Source organism: Hyla sarda, chromosome 11 (assembly GCF_029499605.1).
Source record: "Hyla sarda isolate aHylSar1 chromosome 11, aHylSar1.hap1, whole genome shotgun sequence".
Taxonomy (NCBI): domain Eukaryota; kingdom Metazoa; phylum Chordata; class Amphibia; order Anura; family Hylidae; genus Hyla; species Hyla sarda.
Window position 1 is genome coordinate 42,776,494 of NC_079199.1, and position 21,317 is coordinate 42,797,810.

General features: G+C 41.1%; 1 protein-coding gene across 2 annotated transcripts in view; it reads left to right on the plus strand.

Moving 5' to 3' along the window:
- The window catches only part of MNAT1 (MNAT1 component of CDK activating kinase), a 163,574-nt gene that overhangs the window by 93,716 nt on the left and 48,541 nt on the right, over positions 1-21,317 (plus strand). For both annotated transcript variants that reach the window (XM_056545189.1, XM_056545190.1), the window contains exon 7: positions 4,970-5,091. In XM_056545189.1, coding sequence (XP_056401164.1) covers positions 4,970-5,091 — 122 coding nt within the window. The remainder of the gene's footprint in view (positions 1-4,969; positions 5,092-21,317) is intronic.

Below are 21,317 nucleotides of genomic sequence, written 5' to 3' on the forward strand. Positions count from 1 at the left end.
GTCACTGGCCTCAATAGACTCAATGGGGGGAATTTATCATTGTATATAGAGCTGTTTTGTGTCTATATTTTTTGTGTTTTTTTTGCGCAAATTATGAAAAATTTTTCATCCCCTTGTCTACGGATAAGTTTACCATAGAGCACTTTGTACTGTATAATCAAATTTACTAATTGCGTTTTTCTTGCGCAAAAAAAGCGCAAACTGCATTTTCTTGCGCAAATATAATTGAGGGTTAGCGCTAGCTGATTTGGGGGCTAATGTTAAGCCCGGCTTAGTAATGGATTCCGTCTACAAGACACCTTCCACTACTAAGCCTGAAAATTCAATTATAAAAAAACACAACACATTGAAAAAAAAATTTCTTTAAAAAAACACTCCCCCCACAGCCCTCGTTAACCCTTTTATTGACATAAAAAAAACTCTGTTCATCGTCGCAATCCACAAAATCTGACATAGTCCTCCGCATTCACGTATCTAAATTTCGAAGAAAAAAAACAACAAAATGTTTAGTACTTTTTTTGTTTCCACACACCAGCAAAAATGCAAGAAAAAAATGCAAGAAAAACTGAAAGCTGGGACAGTTTTTCTGGCATTTTTTATGATGGAAAAAAAAACCTCAATGGAATCCTGGCCTCAAAGCAATAGAACAAAATCCCTACGTCCACTTTTCCTGTGAGGTAGAGAAGGAGTGTATGGTAGAGCGAGGGGTGGTGTTTCTATATTTGCACAAGATTTATCAAAGGAGTGCACAGCCTTAGTAAATTCTGAGCAAGAGTGTACAATAGACAAGAGTGTAAAGGGTAGAACTGTGTCTACAATAGACAAATAATGATAAATCTCCCCCAATGTGCATAACACTTGAATGGTAATAGTTATATATGAGGTCATCAGAACAGGCCTGTGTGGTGGCAGATTTATGGGTAACTAGTTATTTTTTGTATATTAGGACAGTTCCAGTCTGTATGCAATTTTGTTAAAAAAAAACAACAAAAAAAAAAACAATGAAATAAACCCTCTCAAGGCCCATTGCAGATCTGTATGCATGGAGGCTGTTCATACACATGGGGGGAAATTTATCAAAACCTGTGCAAAGGAAAAGTTACCCAGTTGCCCATAGCAACCAATCAGATTGCTTCTTTCATTTTGCAGAGGTCTTGTTAAAAATGAAAGAAAGATCTGATTGGTTGCCATGGGCAACTGCGCAGGTTTTGATAAATCTCCCCCAGGGACTCTATCTATGCAAGCCTGTGTAAAAGAGTTGACATTCCCTCCTAGCACTAATTATTAGGTGCTGTATTACAGAGTTATTTGCCCCTTACATAAGCATGTAGAATAAGGCCTGTAGACTTCAATGGGTGCAATATTACAGCTCCATACAACCAAGAGGTTAAAGTCGGGTGATAAATGATTTTGAAATCCTTTTTTTTCATAGCTGTCTTGGTCATGAATGACAAATCTGCCAGTACTGAAATACATCATAGTCAGTGTAACTAGTCAGATATACCAGTCATTAAAGGGGTTATCCACCTTAAGGTGATTTTAGTACTTACCTGGCAGACAGTAATGGACATGCTTAGGAAGGATCTGCTTGTTGTGAGATTACCATAATACTGTGGCTAGCTTTTTGTGAACTGGTATTTCCTGTTTGAGTTTTCATTTTTGCCTACAAATCCCATAATTCCATTTTCCTCCCTCCCACACATCAACCGCCCCATCCATTGAAACATAAATGAGCTGCATTCTTTCAAAAGACCTGTGGTTTTAAATCGGGGTGCCTACAGCTGTTGCATTAGTTGCAGATTGATCACTCTTCCACCAAGTGATCGCTCCATCCATTGAAGCAGACAGGCTCCCTGTCATCAGCTGATTAGTGATGTCAGGTCTCGACCGCATTGCAACCTGGGAAAATTCTGAGACAACAGTCATTTTGTATGCTGTTAAAAATAAATATTGGAGTGAAAATCACAGAATTATTGTGAGAAAACCGTCACAAACAGGTACAGACTCTATATTATGAACTACACTAATTTTACAGCCCCTGTAGCATAGTCAAAAAAAAAAAAAAAAATCCTGGAATACTCCTTTAAAGCAGAGCAGCCGTCCAGCTGTGAATATAGTAGGGACCTGACTTTTGTCATACCTCCTGATGTTTAAGATATCCTAATATCTGAAACAGCACAACTGGGCCCCTCCGGTCCTCCATCCTGTCTCTAAAGTAGTTATGCAAAAAAAAAAAAAAAAATTTTTTTTTTTTTAAATGTGTTAGAGTGCCAACCCACAAACTGAGATTTTATGGTCATTAAAGGGGTACCCTTTAGCCCCTTAAAGACGCAGGGATTTTACATTTTTTCACTTGTTTTTTCCTCCTCCCCAGCGAATAGCCATAACACTTTCACTTTTCTACCTACAGCCCTATATGAGGGCTTGTTTTTTGCAGCATCAATTTAGATTTGTAATGACATCACTTACTTTACCACTCAATAATTACAAAATAAATATTTGTGGAGCAAAATTGATAAAAAAAAAAGCTAAAACAAAAACCCATTTTGCAACTGTTGGGCTTCTTGTTTCTACGCTGTGCACTTTTCAGTATAAATGACACGTTATCTTTATTTTGTTGGTCCATATGATTAAAATAACCAGTTGATAGGTTTTGTTTTATTTTATTCCTTTTAAGAGTTATAACTTTTTTGTACGAAAATTAGTATGCTTAAAATTTTCCTCTTCTGACCCCTATAACGCTCTTATTTTTCTGTATATGGAGATGTATGAGGGTTCATTTTTGCGCCGTGATCTTTATTTTTTATTGATACCATTTTTGCTTTTGATGGGCCTTTTTCATCGCTTTTTATAAATTTTAATGTTTTCGGTATATGAAAAAATGCACAATTTGGTAATCTTTTATTCCGTGTGGTTTAACTTAATGTTATATTTTAATAGTTTAGACATGTATGCACAGGGTGACCCCCTGTGATCAACCCCCCCCCCCTTTTTTTATATTGAAAAGCCCTTCAGTTCCTGAGATTATGAGAGTTTATAATTTGTCTGACAGTTCAGGGAATCGGTCAGATCAGCATGAACTTCATTTTTAATAGTGAGAGTCAATATCAGGTGATGGGCGGGATTATACAGTCGGGGTGTGAATGTTGTACATTGTGGGGAGTGTAATACACTGTATAATCCCACCCTTACCTTGTCGCTACCTTGCTATAGTTACTCCCATTATTAAAATGAAATTCATGCCCATCTGATTTCCTCAATTGTCATAAAACTATAAACTCTCCTATACCGGGAACAGGAGGATGTATCAAGAAACTATAAAATAAAATAAAAAATTAAAAAGTGTCATCAGGATGCCTTATGCTATTTAATGAAAATTCATACAACATGTTAGGGAGTTGGCTATATGTCCTCTTTATACCCAAGTGGAATACTCGCTGGCTTCATCCCTCAACGTTACCTAGGTCCCTGCTGCACACCGATTCCTGGGGACGTGGTAGTAACCCGCCTTAGCCAGTGATTGACTAAATGGGCGTTTTCTGTGTGTCAAGAAATCCTCAGGATATGATTCCTCTATGCTTCTCTTAGAGCTCATCTCTTCTTACAGCTTATGCCATTTAATGGCCAGACCTTTTGACAGTAAGAGGAACTTTAATATGCCCGTATACATTAAATTGCTGTTGGCTTAACACTTTTTCTGTTGCCTTTTTTTCTCTCTAACAGTCCCCCTATATACATGCATGCTAAGATTAGCTGATTGTGCATGTTTATTTCATTAGGGAGAGGTCTCTGACAGCGGCTGAAATCCAGCCACCTCCACTATCTTTACCTCGACAATTGCTGTTGTGGGGCAGCTTTGGCTGATGTTCTTCTGTTGTCTATGGAGGTACTCCAACGTTGAACAACTCATTCCCTATTGACAGGATAGGTGATAAATGCCTGATCATCTGGGTCTGACCTCTGGGGCCCCCTGCAATTTCTATAAGGGTGCCAGAATCTTCCTGTGTCAACCCCCCTTTGCATGCATTGTCTGTGGGGCCGCCGAAGACTGCAAAGTACAGCATTCAGCTGTCTCAGACTATCCCATAGAAAATACATGGAGTGATAGCCCGTGGGTATTTTTGGAGGTTGGTGCCCACGAAGAGTATGCCACCTTCCATTACTAGTTTTTATGCTGCATAATACTATGCATTCAAATGTTTAAGGTTTTTTTTATTTTTTATTGCTCATTTCCTGTAGCATTATATCAAATAGTTTTTTCTGTACACTATTACTCTACAAGCGAATGCTTTCAGGAAATCATTAATGGCTATCATTACCACTCGGGCACAGATCATTTCTTTACACTCATACAGTATTAGACAAAATTAAGTATGTGCTTCAGTGCTACAAATCTTTTGACATTTGCAGAGTTTAGGGGTGCGCTGTTCATCTAAGGCTGAGGTTGCATAATGTTATGATAATATGACCTATACAAAGAAGCATTATGGCAGTATGAACATAGCCCATAGGGCTCTAAGTGCAGTAGCTGTATATTTAGTGCCAACAGGATTGGATCTCTTCAGGACAATGCAGAGAGCTATCACACAGCTTTTATCTATTATAAGGTTTACTTGCTTTATGCTCTTGTCACTCGGTTTACGGCAGTTTTTTGCTGGAATTCTCATGTTAAAGGGCATTTTGTTCTTGATAGTATTTGAAAATTATTGTTTATGACCAATATCCCATGTGGTTTTTGGTCACTGTACAGCACTAGCACATATAAATATACACTTGCATTCACACACACAGGATATGCTGAAAATTTTACAAGGCAATTCTTATGTACTTTTGACTGCTTTATAAAATCTGCAACTGCAGATCCATTGCCTGGTAATTCCACCCCAAAATTATTTTTTTTTTTTTGTATTGTTCCTACTTTTATTTATGATTCCGCTTTTTCAAAAATGTCTTTATTTAATTTTTTTAGGGTCAGCATGTTTCCTCTGCGTCCGTTCCCAAACTGGAAGAATCCTTATATCAATATCAACCTCTTCACATAGAAATGTATGGCCCAGCTGTCCCTCAAATAGAACTGCTGAGTAGATTGGGGTAAGTGTGTGCTTTTTTTTTTCCCCTCACAGAAAGGAGTCATTCATGGACATAGGCTGTCTTGAGAAAAGTGTCAAATGTATTCATGGTGAACATCTGGTCTAGTAAACAATGTCCTGAACATAGGATGCAAAGAATTTTGGCCAACCATACACTTTAAAATAAACCCTAAATGTTTAACGTGCTCTGTGGTTTTTATAGGAAAACTTTTCAGAGAACCTCAGAAAACACCTGGAAAAAAGTTCCTAAGTTTTTCTTTTGAATTAAGTTTTTTAAAGATGTTATCGAGTTATAAAAAAAAAAAAAAAAAAAATGTTTTTAGTCCTAAAATCCATAAAGAAATAAAAATAAAAAATAAAAAAGGAAGGAAAACACAAACTATTAAGATTTCTTCTCCGGACCCTGATACTGGTGCTGTACTTCACTTACCTCTCCTTAAGTAACGAAAAATTGTAGTGATGACCAAGATAAAACATAGCTTAGCCATTTACGAAAATAAAATAAATCGTGTAGGAGACAACTTGCTCATTCTCTGTCGCTGTATATTTAGAAACTTATCTTGGATTTTCTTGGTATGTGATAGATTTCTACCAGATTAGTGAATCACCATTATCACAATATCAAGGAGTTTGTTTTCTTAGATGTTATTACCCATTAAATCTAGAAGATGTCTTTAATCTTCATTAATCTGATTCAAAGTAATTCAGATATATTTCTAGTATTATAAAAGTGATCATATTACAGGACACAGCACAAGCACTGAACTTAACGGATTTCTTAAAAAAAAAATTCACTTGAATTTTTTTTTTAGAAAAAATTGCATCAGCAGCTATAGTAACATAGTTCATAAGATTGAACTTGATGGACTCTGGTCTATTTTCAACCTATATCCCTAATGAGTCCCTGTTGAGTTGATCCAGAAGAATGGCAAAAAAAAACAAAACTAATATTCGAGGTAAAAATTCCTTCCCGACTCCAAATATGGCAGTCAGAATAGATCCCTGAATCAACCTTCTGTCCCTATAAATCTAATATCCATAACCTGTAATGTTGTTATTCTCCAAATATGCATTCAGACACCTTTTAAATTAATTTACTGAGTTAACCATAACCACCTTCTCTGGCAGAGAATTCCACAGTCTCGCTGCTCTTACAGTAAAGAACCCCTGTCTGTGCTGGTGTAGTAACCTTCTTTCCTCTAGATGTAGAGGGTGCCCCCTTGTTATAGATACAGTCCTGAGTAAAAATAGATCATGGGGGAGATCTCTGTACTGTCCCCTGATATATTTATACATAGTTATTAGGTCTCCCCTAATCCTTCTTTTTTTCTAAACAGCCCTATTACTGATAATCTTTCTGGGTACTGTAGTCCTCCCATTCCCCGTATTACCCTGGTTGCCCGTCTTTGAACCCTCTCCAGCTCCACTATATCTTTCTTATACACTGGTGCCCAGTACTGTACACAGTATTCTATGTGTGGTCTGACTAGTGATTTGTACAGCGGTATAATTATTTCCTTGTCGTGGACATTGATGCCCCCATTGATGCACCCCATGATTTTATTTGCCTTGGCAGCAGCTGCCCGACACTGGTCACTACAGTTAAATTTACTGTTAACTAAGACTCTTAAGTCCTTTTCCACGTCAGTCTTCCCAAGTGTTCTCCCATTTAATACCTAATCCCAGCCTGGATTTTTCTTCCACATATGCATTACCTTACATTTATCAGTGTTGAACCTCATCTGCCACTTCCCATCCCAAACCTCCAAACCTATCAAATGCTTTGGAAAAATCCAGATATAAGACATCCAGGGATTGCCCCTGGTCCAGTCTGGAGCTCACCTCCTCATAAAAGCTGATTAGGTTAGTTTGACAGGACCGATCCCTCATAAAGCCATGCTGATATGGAATAAAACAAAAGGCAGACAGCGCTCCATAGTGTGATACTGTTTCTTGCACAGAGAAATGAGTAAAGGTGGATATTGCTCTTACCACAGTAAGTTACACTCCACCAAGTGCAACAATGGAACAAGGCATGGAAAATAAACGAGTAAGGTGTCAGCAGCCACTCCTCGTCTCGTCAGAAATAACTAAAATAACAGTGGAACTCCAAGGTGTGGACAGGATACAAGGGCGCTCGACAACCAGGTAGCAGGATAAAATGTTTAATCACCCATAATGCAACGTGTTTCACAGCACAGCTGCTTCATCAGGCATGAAGCAGCTGTGCTGTGGAACGCATTATGGGTGATTAAACATTTTATCCTGCTACCTGGTTGTCAAGTGCCCTTGTATCCTGTCCACACCGTGGAGTTCCACTGTTATTTTAGTTAATGCTGATATGGAGTCATACATTTATTTTTATCAAGATACTCCAAAATAGCATCTTTTAGAAAATCCTCAAACAATTTCCATACAACAGAGGTTAAACTAACAGGCCTATAATTCCAGGGGTCACCTTTTGACCCCTTTTTAAATATTGGCACCACATTTGCCATGCGCCAGTCCTGGGGAACTGTCACTATAGAGTCCCTGAATATTAACCCCTTAAGGGCTCAGCCCATTGTCACCTTAAAGGAAAACTGTCATATGTTTTCTCCCACACTATCCACATGTACCGATGGATAGTGCGGGAGACACTGAACATTTTGAGTCCTACCTTAACTGGATGCGCTGCGCCGTTCGCCCGTTATAGCAGTTTTTCTGTATATATAAATTAGCTGCTAACTGGCACGGGCGGGGTTACTGCCTTCATCTGGCACTGTGACGTAACCGCCGCCCGGCCCGCAGCACCGCCCGGCTAATGAATATTCATATAATGTCTTACACTTTCCTTCTCATCCTGGCCGATACTGCGCATGTGCAGGATTTCCTACTATACCCGGAAGCGGTCTTCAACGCTTCATTAGTCCGGAGCAGCGCTGGAGTAAATCCCGCACATGCGCAGTATCGGCTGGGATGAAAAGGAGAGTGTAAGACATTATATGAATATTCATTAGCTGGGCGGCAGTTACATCACAGTGCCAGATGAAGGCAGTAACCCTGCCCATGCCAGTTAGCAGCTAATTTAAATATACGGAAAAACTGCTATAACGGGCGAACGGCGCAGCGCATCCGGGCAAGGTAGGACTCAAAATGTTCAGCGTCTCCCGCACTATCCACCGGTACCTATCCACCAGTACCTTACTAGGCATGGAGAAGTAGATTGCCGATCGGACGATGAGGAGGCAGGTGAGGACCCTCCCATCGTTCAGTAAGCTCATCGGGACATCGCGATTCTGTCATGATAGTCCGATCAGCTCCGCTGAGCTGCCAGGATGGTTTCACTTTTAGTTTAGAAAGTTGATTGTGGTGTCTAAAGGGTTAATGCTGGGCATCGGCCTGATTGGCGGTGCACGGCATTAGCCGTGGGTCCTGGCTGCCCATAGCAACCCTGACCCACAGGTATAACCCGTTCTTAGCTCGTCAGAACGATTTAAACCCAGTTAGGGGGATCAGGGCGTACAGGTACGCCCTCAGTCCTTAAGGACTCAGGAACGGGGGCGTACCGGTAGGGGTTAAAAATAGGGTCTGTCTATTATATTACTTAATTCCCTTAGAATATGGGGTGAATGCCATCTGGACCTGGCAATTTGTCTATTTTGATTTTTTTGTAGGCGGCACTGTACTTCCTCCTGGGTTAGGTTAGACAAGTGACCTGTACTGAGGAGTTTACTTTATCTGGCTGCATTTCACCTGACATTTCATTTCCTCTGTGAATACAGTGGAGAAGAATTTGTTTAATATATTTGCTTTTTGCTGATCCCCGTTAATAATTTCTTCCTAATCATTTTTTGAAGGGCCAACACTTTCATTTTTGACCTTTTTGCTATTTATATAGTCAAAAAACATTTTGTAGTTAGTTATACTCTCTTTGGCTATGAGTCTTTCTGTCTTTATTTTTGCGTGTTTTATCTTTTTTTTTTTTTTTTTACATATTTAAAATTTTTCTCTCTATATTTTTAATGTTTCTTCACAGCCGTCCTGTTTTAGTAGTTTGAATGCTTTGTTTTTGTCATTTATTGCTCCATTAACATTTTTATTCATCCGTATTGGTTTTCTTATATTTCTGACCCTTTTATTCCCATAAGGTATATACATCTTACAGTGAGAATTTAAGATATTTCTAAAAGTCTCCCATTTAGTGGCAGTATTCTTGTTTTTGAGGACATTATCCCAATTAATATTGGTAAGGGCTTCTCTGAGTTGATAAAACTTTGCCTTCCTAAAGTTCATTGTTTTTGAGGCCCACATTATCTCCACATTATCGTTTCCTTCCCATATATCCTCCCGCAGTGTGGCCTTCAGACTCGATTTCACATTTCACATTTTATTGGACAGACTTCTGGCATTAGTCAACATGCAATTCAAAGGTGTTTGTTTTTTCTTCTCGTAAAGCCTATCCCTATTAACTATTCTAGCACCTCCCTCCACTTCACCCCCTGGTACATTAATAAGTCCCCCCTCTCTATCTACACTATCTTCTCCCTCTACGTTGTAGGTTCCCTCCCCCCAGTCCCTAGTTTAAACACTCCTCCACCCTTCTAGCCATCTTCTCTCCAAGCATAGCTGCACCCTCCCCATTGAGGTCCAGCCCGTCCCTACAGTAGAGCCGGTATCCGTCAGCGAAGTCGGCCCAGTTCTCCATGAACCCAAACCCCTCCTTCCTACACCAGCTTCTGAGCCACTTGTCTACCTCCCTAATCTCCCGCTGCCTCTCTGGTGTGGCTCGTTACCTTGGATGTCCTTGCCTTAAGCTTGCGGCCTAGGTCCCTGAAATCATTTTTAAGGACACTCCACCTACCTCTTACTTTGTCATTGGTGCCAATATGTACCATGACCGCTGGGTCTTCTCCAGTCCCACCCAGCAACCTGTCAACCCGATCCGCAATGTGCTGAACTAGAGCGCCAGGAAGAAAACACACTGTTCGGCGATCCCGATCTTTGTGACAGATCGTCCTGTCTGTCCCCCTAATAATAGAGTCCCTCACTACCAGTACCTGTCTGGCCTGCCCTGCACTCCTCCCTCCTTTCTAGAGCATACACCCCCTGGCAGTCAGAGTCCTGCTGCAGTACTGCTAGCTCTGAAATGGCATCCCCCTCATCTGCCAACCGGGCAAATTTGTTTGGGTCTGCCAAATCAGGACTATCCTCCCTGACATTTTTCCCTCTACCCCGTTTTCTAACTGTAACCCAGCTAGCTGCCTGACTGTCCTGCACCTCCGTCCAACTATCCTTGTCCACCTCTACCCCAGAGATTACTTGCTCAGTGAGCAGGAGACTCCTCTCCAAGTTGTCAATGCGTCTCAGTGTTGCCAGTTGCTCCTCTAGATCCAGGATCTGGGATTCCAAATGAACAACTCGCACACATATCGCCCAACAATAAGCACCCTCAAACTGCTGTTCAAGGATTGCATCATACATTATGCAAAATGCACACTGGACTGCCTTTTCCAACATGGAGGCCATACTAGGTTTGGGGATTGCAAAAATTATCAGTAAAAAAGAAATCAAATATTTCAATTAAACTCCCTGAATTTAAAGTCCCTTAGTTTTAAGAATATGGGCTTTATTATTGTGCCACTTAATCTTCTAATGCAACAAAATAAATCAAAGCCATCAATTCTGTCAATCCCTCTTTTCTCCTTTGCTAGTGTGTGTGAAGCAATATGTATTTGGAACATGGTCTGTGGTTGCTGCTTGTTTTTTGTTTTTTTTTCTTATTCATTTTTGGGCTGTTAAGTTTAATTTGTTATAGCAGTATAATATTTATTATGGTTTAATTTATATTTGCCTCAGTTAGTTTAAAATCAATAAAATTATTTTTATCTGAAGCGATAGCATATTAAGATATATTTTTAATTCCTTATTAATAGGGTACAACACTGCCACTAGCCTGACCAATAAAGCAACTATAGTTGCAGTAAAAGAGAAACAGACAGCCTGTTCACCCGCACTAAACCCAATACACTGGGTTATAGTGTGTGTGAACAGCTTTAAAAACAGCAGTCACTTACTTTTATCTATTACGTATTTTGCAGAGTTATTGCTGTTTATTCTTTTCTTAGTATTACGCTTCTGTGTGCAATTGAGGCGGGGAGCTGGCTTGCCAAGCTCCCCTGCCTCCTCCATATTTCCCACCCCTCTCATGAATATGCAAATGTACTCACTTGAGTCTGCTGGGCGTGTGTGCTCTGTTCTCTGAGCAGAGATCTGGCGCCACTTTCTCGCTACACCCGGAAGGCAGCAGCGCCTGTGCTCTGTGGATGGAGCATTACAATACCTGAATGGAGTTGAGTCAAGGTTCCCCTGTGCAATGGGTGGTTAGGCGTGGATAGGGAAGATGCTAGTGGTCACATACCATTTTTCCCATAAAATAGAAACATTGGCAACTACGTTGTGGTGGTGGTTAAGGGCTATTGTGTTGCCATCCTCTCGATCAGTAGAGCATAATAATATGTTGAACTATATCATTTGTAGATGTAATGTAGTAAGTGTGAATTATGCGCATAGTAGGCATTTTTTGATTTCCTGACCCCGTCCGATCAAAATTTTTGACATATCCCTGCAACTCATTTTTTATGTTTAATTCTACCCTGATCATTATCACTGCGGAATCATACTGCTGTTGATACTAAATGTACAGAAGAAGCTCACAATAGTAGCAAACCTTTTGAGTGCATGGATTAAGAAATGAACTAGCTCCTACTCATATGATTTCTACTCTGATGAAAGTTTTTGAGATCTCATCAAGATGATGTTTGATGCTAATGCTGTTGGGAAAGATTGCAAACTCATGTCTAAAAAGTGTGGCCTTCCTCAATCCATTGTCAGCCATATTATTTACAGATGTCAAAAGTTTTACCAGTGAGATTACTTAATACTCATGGAGAAGATGACTCTTCTTTAGTGAGATTCTTTGCCAACATCTCAAGGATGATTCACGAATATAAAAACTAAATTTGTGTTTGACTAAAATAAAAACTATTAAGTTTGGAAAACAAGCACAAGGCATTGGCTCTTTATAAAAGAAGCTTGTCTAAGCCTTTGAAAAATGGAGCTATTGTCTTGGTGTAGACCTTCTATGTTATTATATGACTGCAGAGCTAACACAGAATGAGGAGTCCAGTATTAACAAACATGGATGAGGGCATTTTCTGAACACAAACCAAAAATGTTGCTGAAATGAAGTCATTTTAAAACAGTCATATTTCAGAATAAAGTTTGGGGTTGATCAACAGTAATAGAAAACACAAATTATTGTAGTTGGTGCATACATAGGATGGAGGATTTAAATGACCATATTTTACCACCATACTGCTACTAAATCATACTGCCATAGCTTGGCCACACATTACTGCCATACCATCACTAAATAAAACATGCAATACATAAACAAAAATTACCAACATACATTGATCATATATAACTAGAGAATGGTGGAGATCTCGGCACTGAGACTCTGACCGGTCAAAACTTTTGACATGTCACAGTTTAAACTCCCTAAAGGAACCTGTCAGCAATTTCATGGTGCCCGAACAGTGGGGGCGCGATCCTGACACTATATGATTTACTCTGGACCGTTCTGGCATTTGAGATTGAATTGAAATCATAGTTCTAAAACGCCACCTGACAATGAGGAAAGTAGTCTGAGGCTGTCTCCGGTGGCTGCTGTCTGCCCTACCAGCCTTGACAGATGTGTCTCTCTCTCTGTGTGTTTATAGGAAAAGATGCTGGGGGGGAGGGGGGGGGGGTGGAGCTGCAGTTACTAGGTAGCTCCCCATTACCGGCAGCTTTGTAAAACTATAGTTTCTCTAAAAACACCCAAGCGTTTTAGAGTAAGTCATAGTGTTTCAGGATTGTGCACCCTGTTTCATGCCACCTGCTGTTACAGCAACATGAAACTGCTGACAGGTGTATAAGTGTCCCCTTAGTGCCATCACACAACATGCTTGTGCATCCATATAATAGCTGGTAATGCTACAGTGTGTGGCTGGCCACAAGTTAGTGGAGTCAGCCCAGTGGTGATCAGCTGTTTCTCAGAAAACTTAAGCACAGTCAACAGGGGACATTGTGGTACTGCATTTTCCTAATACCTCTTCCACTTTATACTAGTGATCGTTGGAGGTCTGACCATTGGGACCTGACAAAGTGCCATGTCTATTCTGAGTTGAGCCTTTAAGCAGTGGTGTATGAAAATAATTCACACACACTTAGGTACATAAACTATATTCCTCGATCACTAGTATCTAAGACCAACACACAGTATGGTGATGGTCTTTAACCTGCTGTATCTGAATTTATGATGGACCTGTGGTATAATCTTTCCCATCCGTTCTATGATTGTTGTCCTTTTGATTCCTGATCAATCCCTGCGTGGACCTCTGATATCTTGTACTTAGTTGCAACAGTTATTGTTAGATTCTCTAAGCAGCTATACACCAGATGTTTAGGTGGTTATTGAACCTTTATTATAAACATATTAATGTGGATTATAGAACAAATACACATAGAGGGGAATTCAATCATTTGTATGTATGAACCAGAAAAGAAAGTATCTGATAGAAGAGTTGAAGTTTATATATATTTATATATATATATATATATATATATATATGTGTGTGTGTGTTTATAAAGTGTGACAAAGCTCCTATAGTATCCATGCTACATACTGATGAGTTTCCCTGAGGAAAGACCCTTGAAGCCCATCTTGTCTTCTTGTGGATTTTGCCATAGAAGAGCAGCAATATCCAAGACGTAAAAAGTACTGCGGATTGTTTGTTTCTTTCTAAACTTTTAATTAATTTCTTTGATGTCCGGCCACTTTGACCTCCATCTATTGGCAAGAGTGTCGGCTTTGTATCACGTCTTCCCTTGTTCCAAGCTAAACAGCTGACTCAAGCCAGGAAAGGAGAAGATGGGGAAAGCAAGCCAGGCATGCACACTGCTCTCTCCATAAAAGTCTAAGGGAAGTAATGGGAGCAACTGAGCCATATAGCATGGCTGGATAAAACATTGTTGAAGTGTTGATTAGAAAATTGGTCCTGGCTACTGGGTTTTCCGTCCTGCACCTCATGTATTTGGCGGCCAGAAGCTTAGAGATTGCTGGATGCTCTCAGTGACAAGTATCATCTCTCCGGCAGAAGCGGTCACAGACTGCTCCGGCTACATAGAGAGGTATCCGGGCAGCAGTGACATCACTGTTTGCTTTTCCTGCCTTCATTTCTCTTGGCATATGTTTAGCCATGTAGTGAATTTTTGCAAGAATTATCAGGCCTCTCTTTGTTACTTGTCTGTATAACCATCAAATATTGTCTGCAGCGGGCCATGATCTAAGATGATTCTCAGAAGAGTTCTTGACATTGTTTTATGTTGGTCTGTGAAAGTGTTTGACTACAATATTTTTGGCTTTGGAATGCAAATGTAGTTCTGGGCCTTTATACCTAATCTCTTAGAATGTTTCAGTCTTCAATGATTTTAGCAGAAGACTTGCATAAGCAGACGGTTATACGATACTGCGTAGGATGTATTGTTGGGATCCTGCTGCCATTAATAAAATATATTATTAAAAAGGAACTGGGTTATATGAGACCATCTCCACTGGTTCATTTATTGTACTTTAAAGGTTTAATAGTGTATAGTTTGACTTACATATTAGTTCTAATCTGTTAATAAAGTTACTTTGTTTGTAGCACCTGCATACAATGTCGAATAAAAGAGTGTTGGACATAATGAGCAAGATTTTTTGTACTTAAAAGTGGAGATTGGCTTGTGGCTGATCAGAGGATTGGGAGTCTTTCAGCTCATATAGATGTAGGCTTGGTTACCAGGGTAATGGATTTCAAAATACATCAACATTAAAGGGGTACGCCAGTGGAAAACAATTTTTTTTAATCAACTGGTGCCAGAAAGTTAAACAGATTTGTAAATTGCTTCTATTTAAAAATCTTAATCCTTCCAGTACTTATCAGCTGCTATATACCACAGAGGAAGTTCTTTTCTTTTTGAATTTCTTTTCTGTCTGACCACAGTGCTCTCTGCTGACACCTCTGTCCATGTCAGGAACTGTCCAGAGTAGGAGCAAATCCCCATAGCAAACCTCTCCTACTTTGGACCGTTCCTTACACAGACAGAGGTGTCAGCAGAGAGCACTGCGGTCAGACTGAAAAGAAATTCAAAAAGCAAAGAACTTCCTCTGGAGCATACAGCAGCTGATAAGTACTGGGGGGATTAAGATTTTTAAATTGAAGTAATTTACAAACCTGTTTATGGCACCAGTTGATTTAAAAAAGAATTGTTTTCCACCGGAGTACCCCTTTAATGTTTTTAACATAGTGCTGAGAAAAAAAAGATTGTTCCTTCCAAAAAGGTCTACCATTATATCTAAGTCAAGAAGAACTAGAACAGACTTCAATCTGTTTTTAGGAAATTCCCTTCTTATTAACTGCATAATATATCTTGTGATATTTTTCTTCTACAGAGCTTTAAATCTCCTGTATAGACACTCAAAACATAACACCATGACTTCCTGCATCCACTAATATTGCCTGAATAAATGCCACACTTTTAACAAAATTTGCATAAATAGTATAAGCAAATATAGGAAAGGTTCAAACATATCTTACCAGATAAAAATGCTTCTTCCTCAATGTATCACGCTGCTTTCCTGCCTCATTCCCTTTCCCACAAACTCTTCATTTACTCTGACAATGCTTCTCAAAGCTATTTTGAGACAGATCAACTCCTAGAAATATTAGATAACTACTGTTTATAAAAAGTCTGTGGAGATAGGGAGATTCTGGAGAAAGAAGCAGAGACACACAGTGGGAGGACATAGACTGCTTGATACTGCTCTGTAATTTCCTTTGTGCTGCCACTGCTTACAACTGTTCATAAAAGTCTATGCAGATGTGGAGTGTCTGGAGACAGAAGCAGAGAGAAACACACAGAGGGAGTGCTTAGACTGCTCGATACTGCTGTGTAATGTTCTCCATGCTGCCATTGCTTCTCAGGGTGCACTTTAGAGATATCATGGGAAAATGCCCCTGTTCTGTGCAGTGTATCCTGAAAAGTCAACTGCAAGTGCAGATTTGATTCAATGATAAACTAGTACTCACTAAATGTCATCTAGGAAAGTGTTCTCCAACATGTGACTCTCTAGCTTCTGCCAAAATACAGTTCTTCCCTGACAGCCTTCAACTAATAGGTAATGATGGGAGTTGCATTTTTCCAAAAATTGGAGAGCCAAAACCTTAGGAATGCTGACCTAGTGGCACCTACAGGTAGCATGGTATTGTAGTCTACGAAGGACATTCATGCACTAATTAGAAATTGCATTGTGGCCCCTATGTCATGCCTACCTCATCTTAACTGTGTCATTCATAGGACACGGCTGTACATTTTGTTCTTTTTTAAGTCTGCTAGACAGTTTGTAAAACTCAATTAGAACAATTTTCTACCGACCAGAATTTGCAAAACGTGGTACAGAAAAGCCAGCAACATCTTAGATAGCAGCTCAGAAAGGATCCTGTACCCAGCAATGCACGAACAGGAATCATTTAGAGCTGCCCTCTGTAGGACACTGGTTTAAGCTGTATTTCTCTGTCAATGCTATTAGACAGTGGAAGTTAAAGGTAGACCGCTTATGTAGCCTGGAGATTTTCTTTTTCTTCTCCGCCCACCTGGGGGCATAGTGTGGGCTCTGTAACAGCAAGGGGGTCCCAGGAGTGTGATAAATGCGCAGAATATGGAAAATGTTGAAAGAAGCGTAGAGGAAGTCTGCTTGCATGGTGTAGTTAGTTATATTAAAACTTGGCTGCTGCTAGAGCACACCACTAAATTAACCTCAAAAACTGGCCATGACGGCAAAATATCCATAGTAATTGTTTTTGTTGGCTTTTAACTTCAATATTAACTCATCGATCTTACATGAACCTCTGTGCTTGGAATGCTAGTCTGGCTGTGTCTTTTTTTTTTTCCCAAATTTTTTTTCCCCCTCAATCTTTTTTTTTTTTTTTATGTAATCATGGAAAAATATGTTTCTGCTCGAAGCAGTTGTCAAACAAGTTTCTTTCATCGACAATCAGACGTAAGGCAGCTGAAAGGAGCTGTTTAGTCTGGAAGGCAGACCCAGGAGATTACAGTCACTGTAGGAAATGTAATTATAAAGAAGTCTTTTTGTAGGGTGGGATTTAAAATAGTAAATCCCAATGTTTACCCTTATGAAAAAATGAATAATATCACATACAAGATATTAAGCTAAAAAACAAATGGGCAGTCGAAAAGCATTTTTTAATCTATTTTGTTATAATATAGTATAGGTTTAACCACCAAATATATTTTAATATTTACTCTTAGTAGGTGATGTATTGTCTTTGATGATGTCGGATTTTTTCCGACATATTTCTTGTGTTCATGCGGATTCCTTTACTTTCAGTAATTACCTCTCGGGGGACAGCTACGTTTTATGCTTGGGTAAAAGAAAAAAATAGCTTTTTCTACCTTTCTGATGTATCTTTTTTTTTACAAGCTAATTTTTGCCTTGGGGACGTAATGCCTGTAATCACCAGATTTTTTTTTGCCACCTAATTGTATATTAGAGTGTTTTAATGCTTCTAATTATCATGTTATTCTTCCACTAGTGCTCAACTTTATCATGTTAGCATAAAGCAGTTTGTATACCACTGCTTTAAAGGGGGTTTTCTGGATTTTTTCATTGATGGCCTATCCTAAGGATTGATGGGGTCTGACACTCTGCAACCACATCATGTAGCGGTTTTCTGCAGTCAGGGCACCAGCAATATGAAACGAACCAGGGGGCATGCATTAATTAATGCCAATGGATCAGAGCTGCAGTATCCCAGCACTGCCACTACACAGTGTATGGAGCTGTCTTCTTCCAGTTCTGTTCACTTGTGTATTGGAAGTGCCTTGACTCTGGGAAACAGATGATGGGCTGAGGTGCCAGGTTTCAGATCCTCACCAGTTAGACATTGATGCCCCTCCCCCCCTTCCCACTGCATATATATATATATATATATATATATATATATATATATATATGTATATATATATTCACATACATACACACACACACACACACACACGGACAACCTCTTTTAAATGTTCCTCCAATGTTGTGGTCACTTCTATGAAAAATAGTGCAGCACTGTGAACAATGGTCCTTTTTCTAAATCACTTTCATTATGAATTTGGCACCGGGATACCTTCACCAAGTGCCAGTTCTCACTGTTCCTCATTGCTTGTAGCTCTGCATTAGGGAGCAAAATTTACCACCCCATTTACATAGCTTCTGTCTCCAACACGAGACTTAGATCCATTGAATCACATTGTTGGACAGACATGTTTGGTCTTGTGCTGGAGACGGGTGTTATACAGATGGATACACTGTTAGGAAAACTAACTATTGTGAACCATGCACAAAAGTGCCCACAATGGAGGATGTACACTTTAAAACTAAAATATGCCTTGTTAGGGTGGGGTTATAGCCGGCATACTCCATGCAAAATGGAAACACTGGCACAGACTTTGTACTTTACTTTTTGTATTCTGATATCTTTGGCAGTCCCATGGTGAGTGAAAGGAGTGATGGCTGAGCACAAAAGCTTCTAATTCATTAACTCAGGACAAGCAACAAAAGTTTTCCTGATCGAAGGGTATTTCTGAGGTCAGACCCGCACTGGACTGAGATATTTCTGAGGTCAGACCCGCACTGGACTGAGGTATTTCTGAGGTCAGACCCGCACTGGACTGAGGTATCTCTGAGGTCAGACCCGCACTGGACTGAGGTATCTCTGAGGTCAGACCCGCACTGGACTGAGGTGTATCTGAGGTCAGACCTGCACTGGTCTGAGGGATCTCTGAGGTCAGACCTGCACTGGACTTGGGTATCTCTGAGGTCAGACCCGCACTGGACTGAGGTATCTCTGAGGTCAGACCCGCACTGGACTGAGGTATCTCTGAGGTCAGACCCGCACTGGACTGAGGTATCTCTGAGGTCAGACCCGCATTGGACTGAGGTATCTCTGAGGTCAGACCCGCACTGGACTGAGGTATCTCTGAGGTCAGACCCGCACTGGACTGAGGTACCTCTGAGGTCAGACCCGCACTGGACTGAGGTATCTCTGAGGTCAGACCCGCACTGGACTGAGGTATTTCTGAGGTCAGACCCGCACTGGACTGAGGTATCTCTGAGGTCAGACCCGCACTGGACTGAGGTATCTCTGAGGTCAGACCCGCTCTGGACTGAGGTGTATCTGAGGTCAGACCTGCACTGGACTGAGGGATCTCTGAGGTCAGACCCGCACTGGACTGAGGGATCTCTGAGGTCAGACCCGCACTGGACTGAGGGATCTCTGATGTCAGACCCGCACTGGACTTGGGTATCTCTGAGGTCAGACCCGCACTGGACTGAGGTATCTCTGAGGTCAGACCCGCACTGGACTGAGGTATCTCTGAGGTCAGACCCGCACTGGACTGAGGTATCTCTGAGGTCAGACCCGCATTGGACTGAGGTATCTCTGAGGTCAGACCCGCACTGGACTGAGGTATCTCTGAGGTCAGACCCGCACTGGACTGAGGTATCTCTGAGGTCAGACCCGCACTGGACTGAGGTACCTCTGAGGTCAGACCCGCACTGGACTGAGGTACCTCTGAGGTCAGACCCGCACTGGACTGGGGTATCTCTGAGGTCAGACCCGCACTGGACTGAGGTATCTCTGAGGTCAGACCCGCACTGGACTGAGGTATCTCTGAGGTCAGACCCGCACTGGACTGAGGTATCTCTGAGGTCAGACCCGCACTGGACTGAGGTATCTCTGAGGTCAGACCCGCACTGGACTGAGGTATCGCTGAGGTCAGACCCGCACTGGACTGAGGTATCGCTGAGGTCAGACCCGCACTGGACTGAGGAATCTCTGAGGTCAGACCCGCACTGGACTGAGGTATCTCTGAGGTCAGACCCGCACTGGACTGAGGTATCTCTGAGGTCAGACCCGCACTGGACTGAGGTATCTCTGAGGTCAGACCCGCACTGGACTGAGGTATCGCTGAGGTCAGACCCGCACTGGACTGAGGTATCGCTGAGGTCAGACCCGCACTGGACTGAGGTATCTCTGAGGTCAGACCCGCACTGGACTGAGGTATCTCTGAGGTCAGACCCGCACTGGACTGAGGTATCTCTGAGGTCAGACCCGCACTGGACTGAGGTATCTCTGAGGTCAGACCCGCACTGGACTGAGGTATCTCTGAGGTCAGACCCGCACTGGACTGAGGTATCTCTGAGGTCAGACCCGCACTGGACTGAGGTATCTCTGAGGTCAGACCCGCACTGGACTGAGGTATCTCTGAGGTCAGACCCGCACTGGACTGAGGAATCTCTGAGGTCAGACCCGCACTGGACTGAGGTATCTCTGAGGTCAGACCCGCACTGGACTGAGGTATCTCTGAGGTCAGACCCGCACTGGACTGAGGTATCTCTGAGGTCAGACCCGCACTGGACTGAGGTATCGCTGAGGTCAGACCCGCACTGGACTGAGGTATCTCTGAGGTCAGACCCGCACTGCACTATGTATCTATACTGTGGGTAGGTGATAAGTTTTATTCTCAGGATAACTCCTCTATTGACAGGTAACAGCTCTACTGTATGGAAGGAGGCCTAGATAAAGTAGAATAGCAACACTATACTAGATATACACTAGATCAAGTTCTGTATGCACTCCCTGGGAAATGTGGGGGATGATCTATTTCTGTCATGAAGACTGAATGGACACTTGTTTTTTTTATCCATATACCTTTTTGTTGCAGCTGCCATACAGCACACCCCCCTTGCTATGCTTTCTATACAGACAAAGTTGTAAGGAAGTTTGTGCCTCCAATATGTCTTCCTCCAGGAACTTTTCTCCATACTCAAACTTAATTCATGAAGCAAAAATGAATTATGTGAGTCATTCCCACTTCCCTTTGTTTTTTGCATTTAGATTTAAGCCTTCTTTAGACTTCATTTTCACGACAAACACTCATTTTCGAGGTTGGTAATAAAGTGACATTCTGTTTCTGTATTATGTAGACTTGACATTTGAATAATTTCTTCTGAAGTGTATTTCATAAAGCCAAAATTAAAAAATCCGACGTGCGGCTGGGACTTAGCAAATCACCAAAAGATGTTAA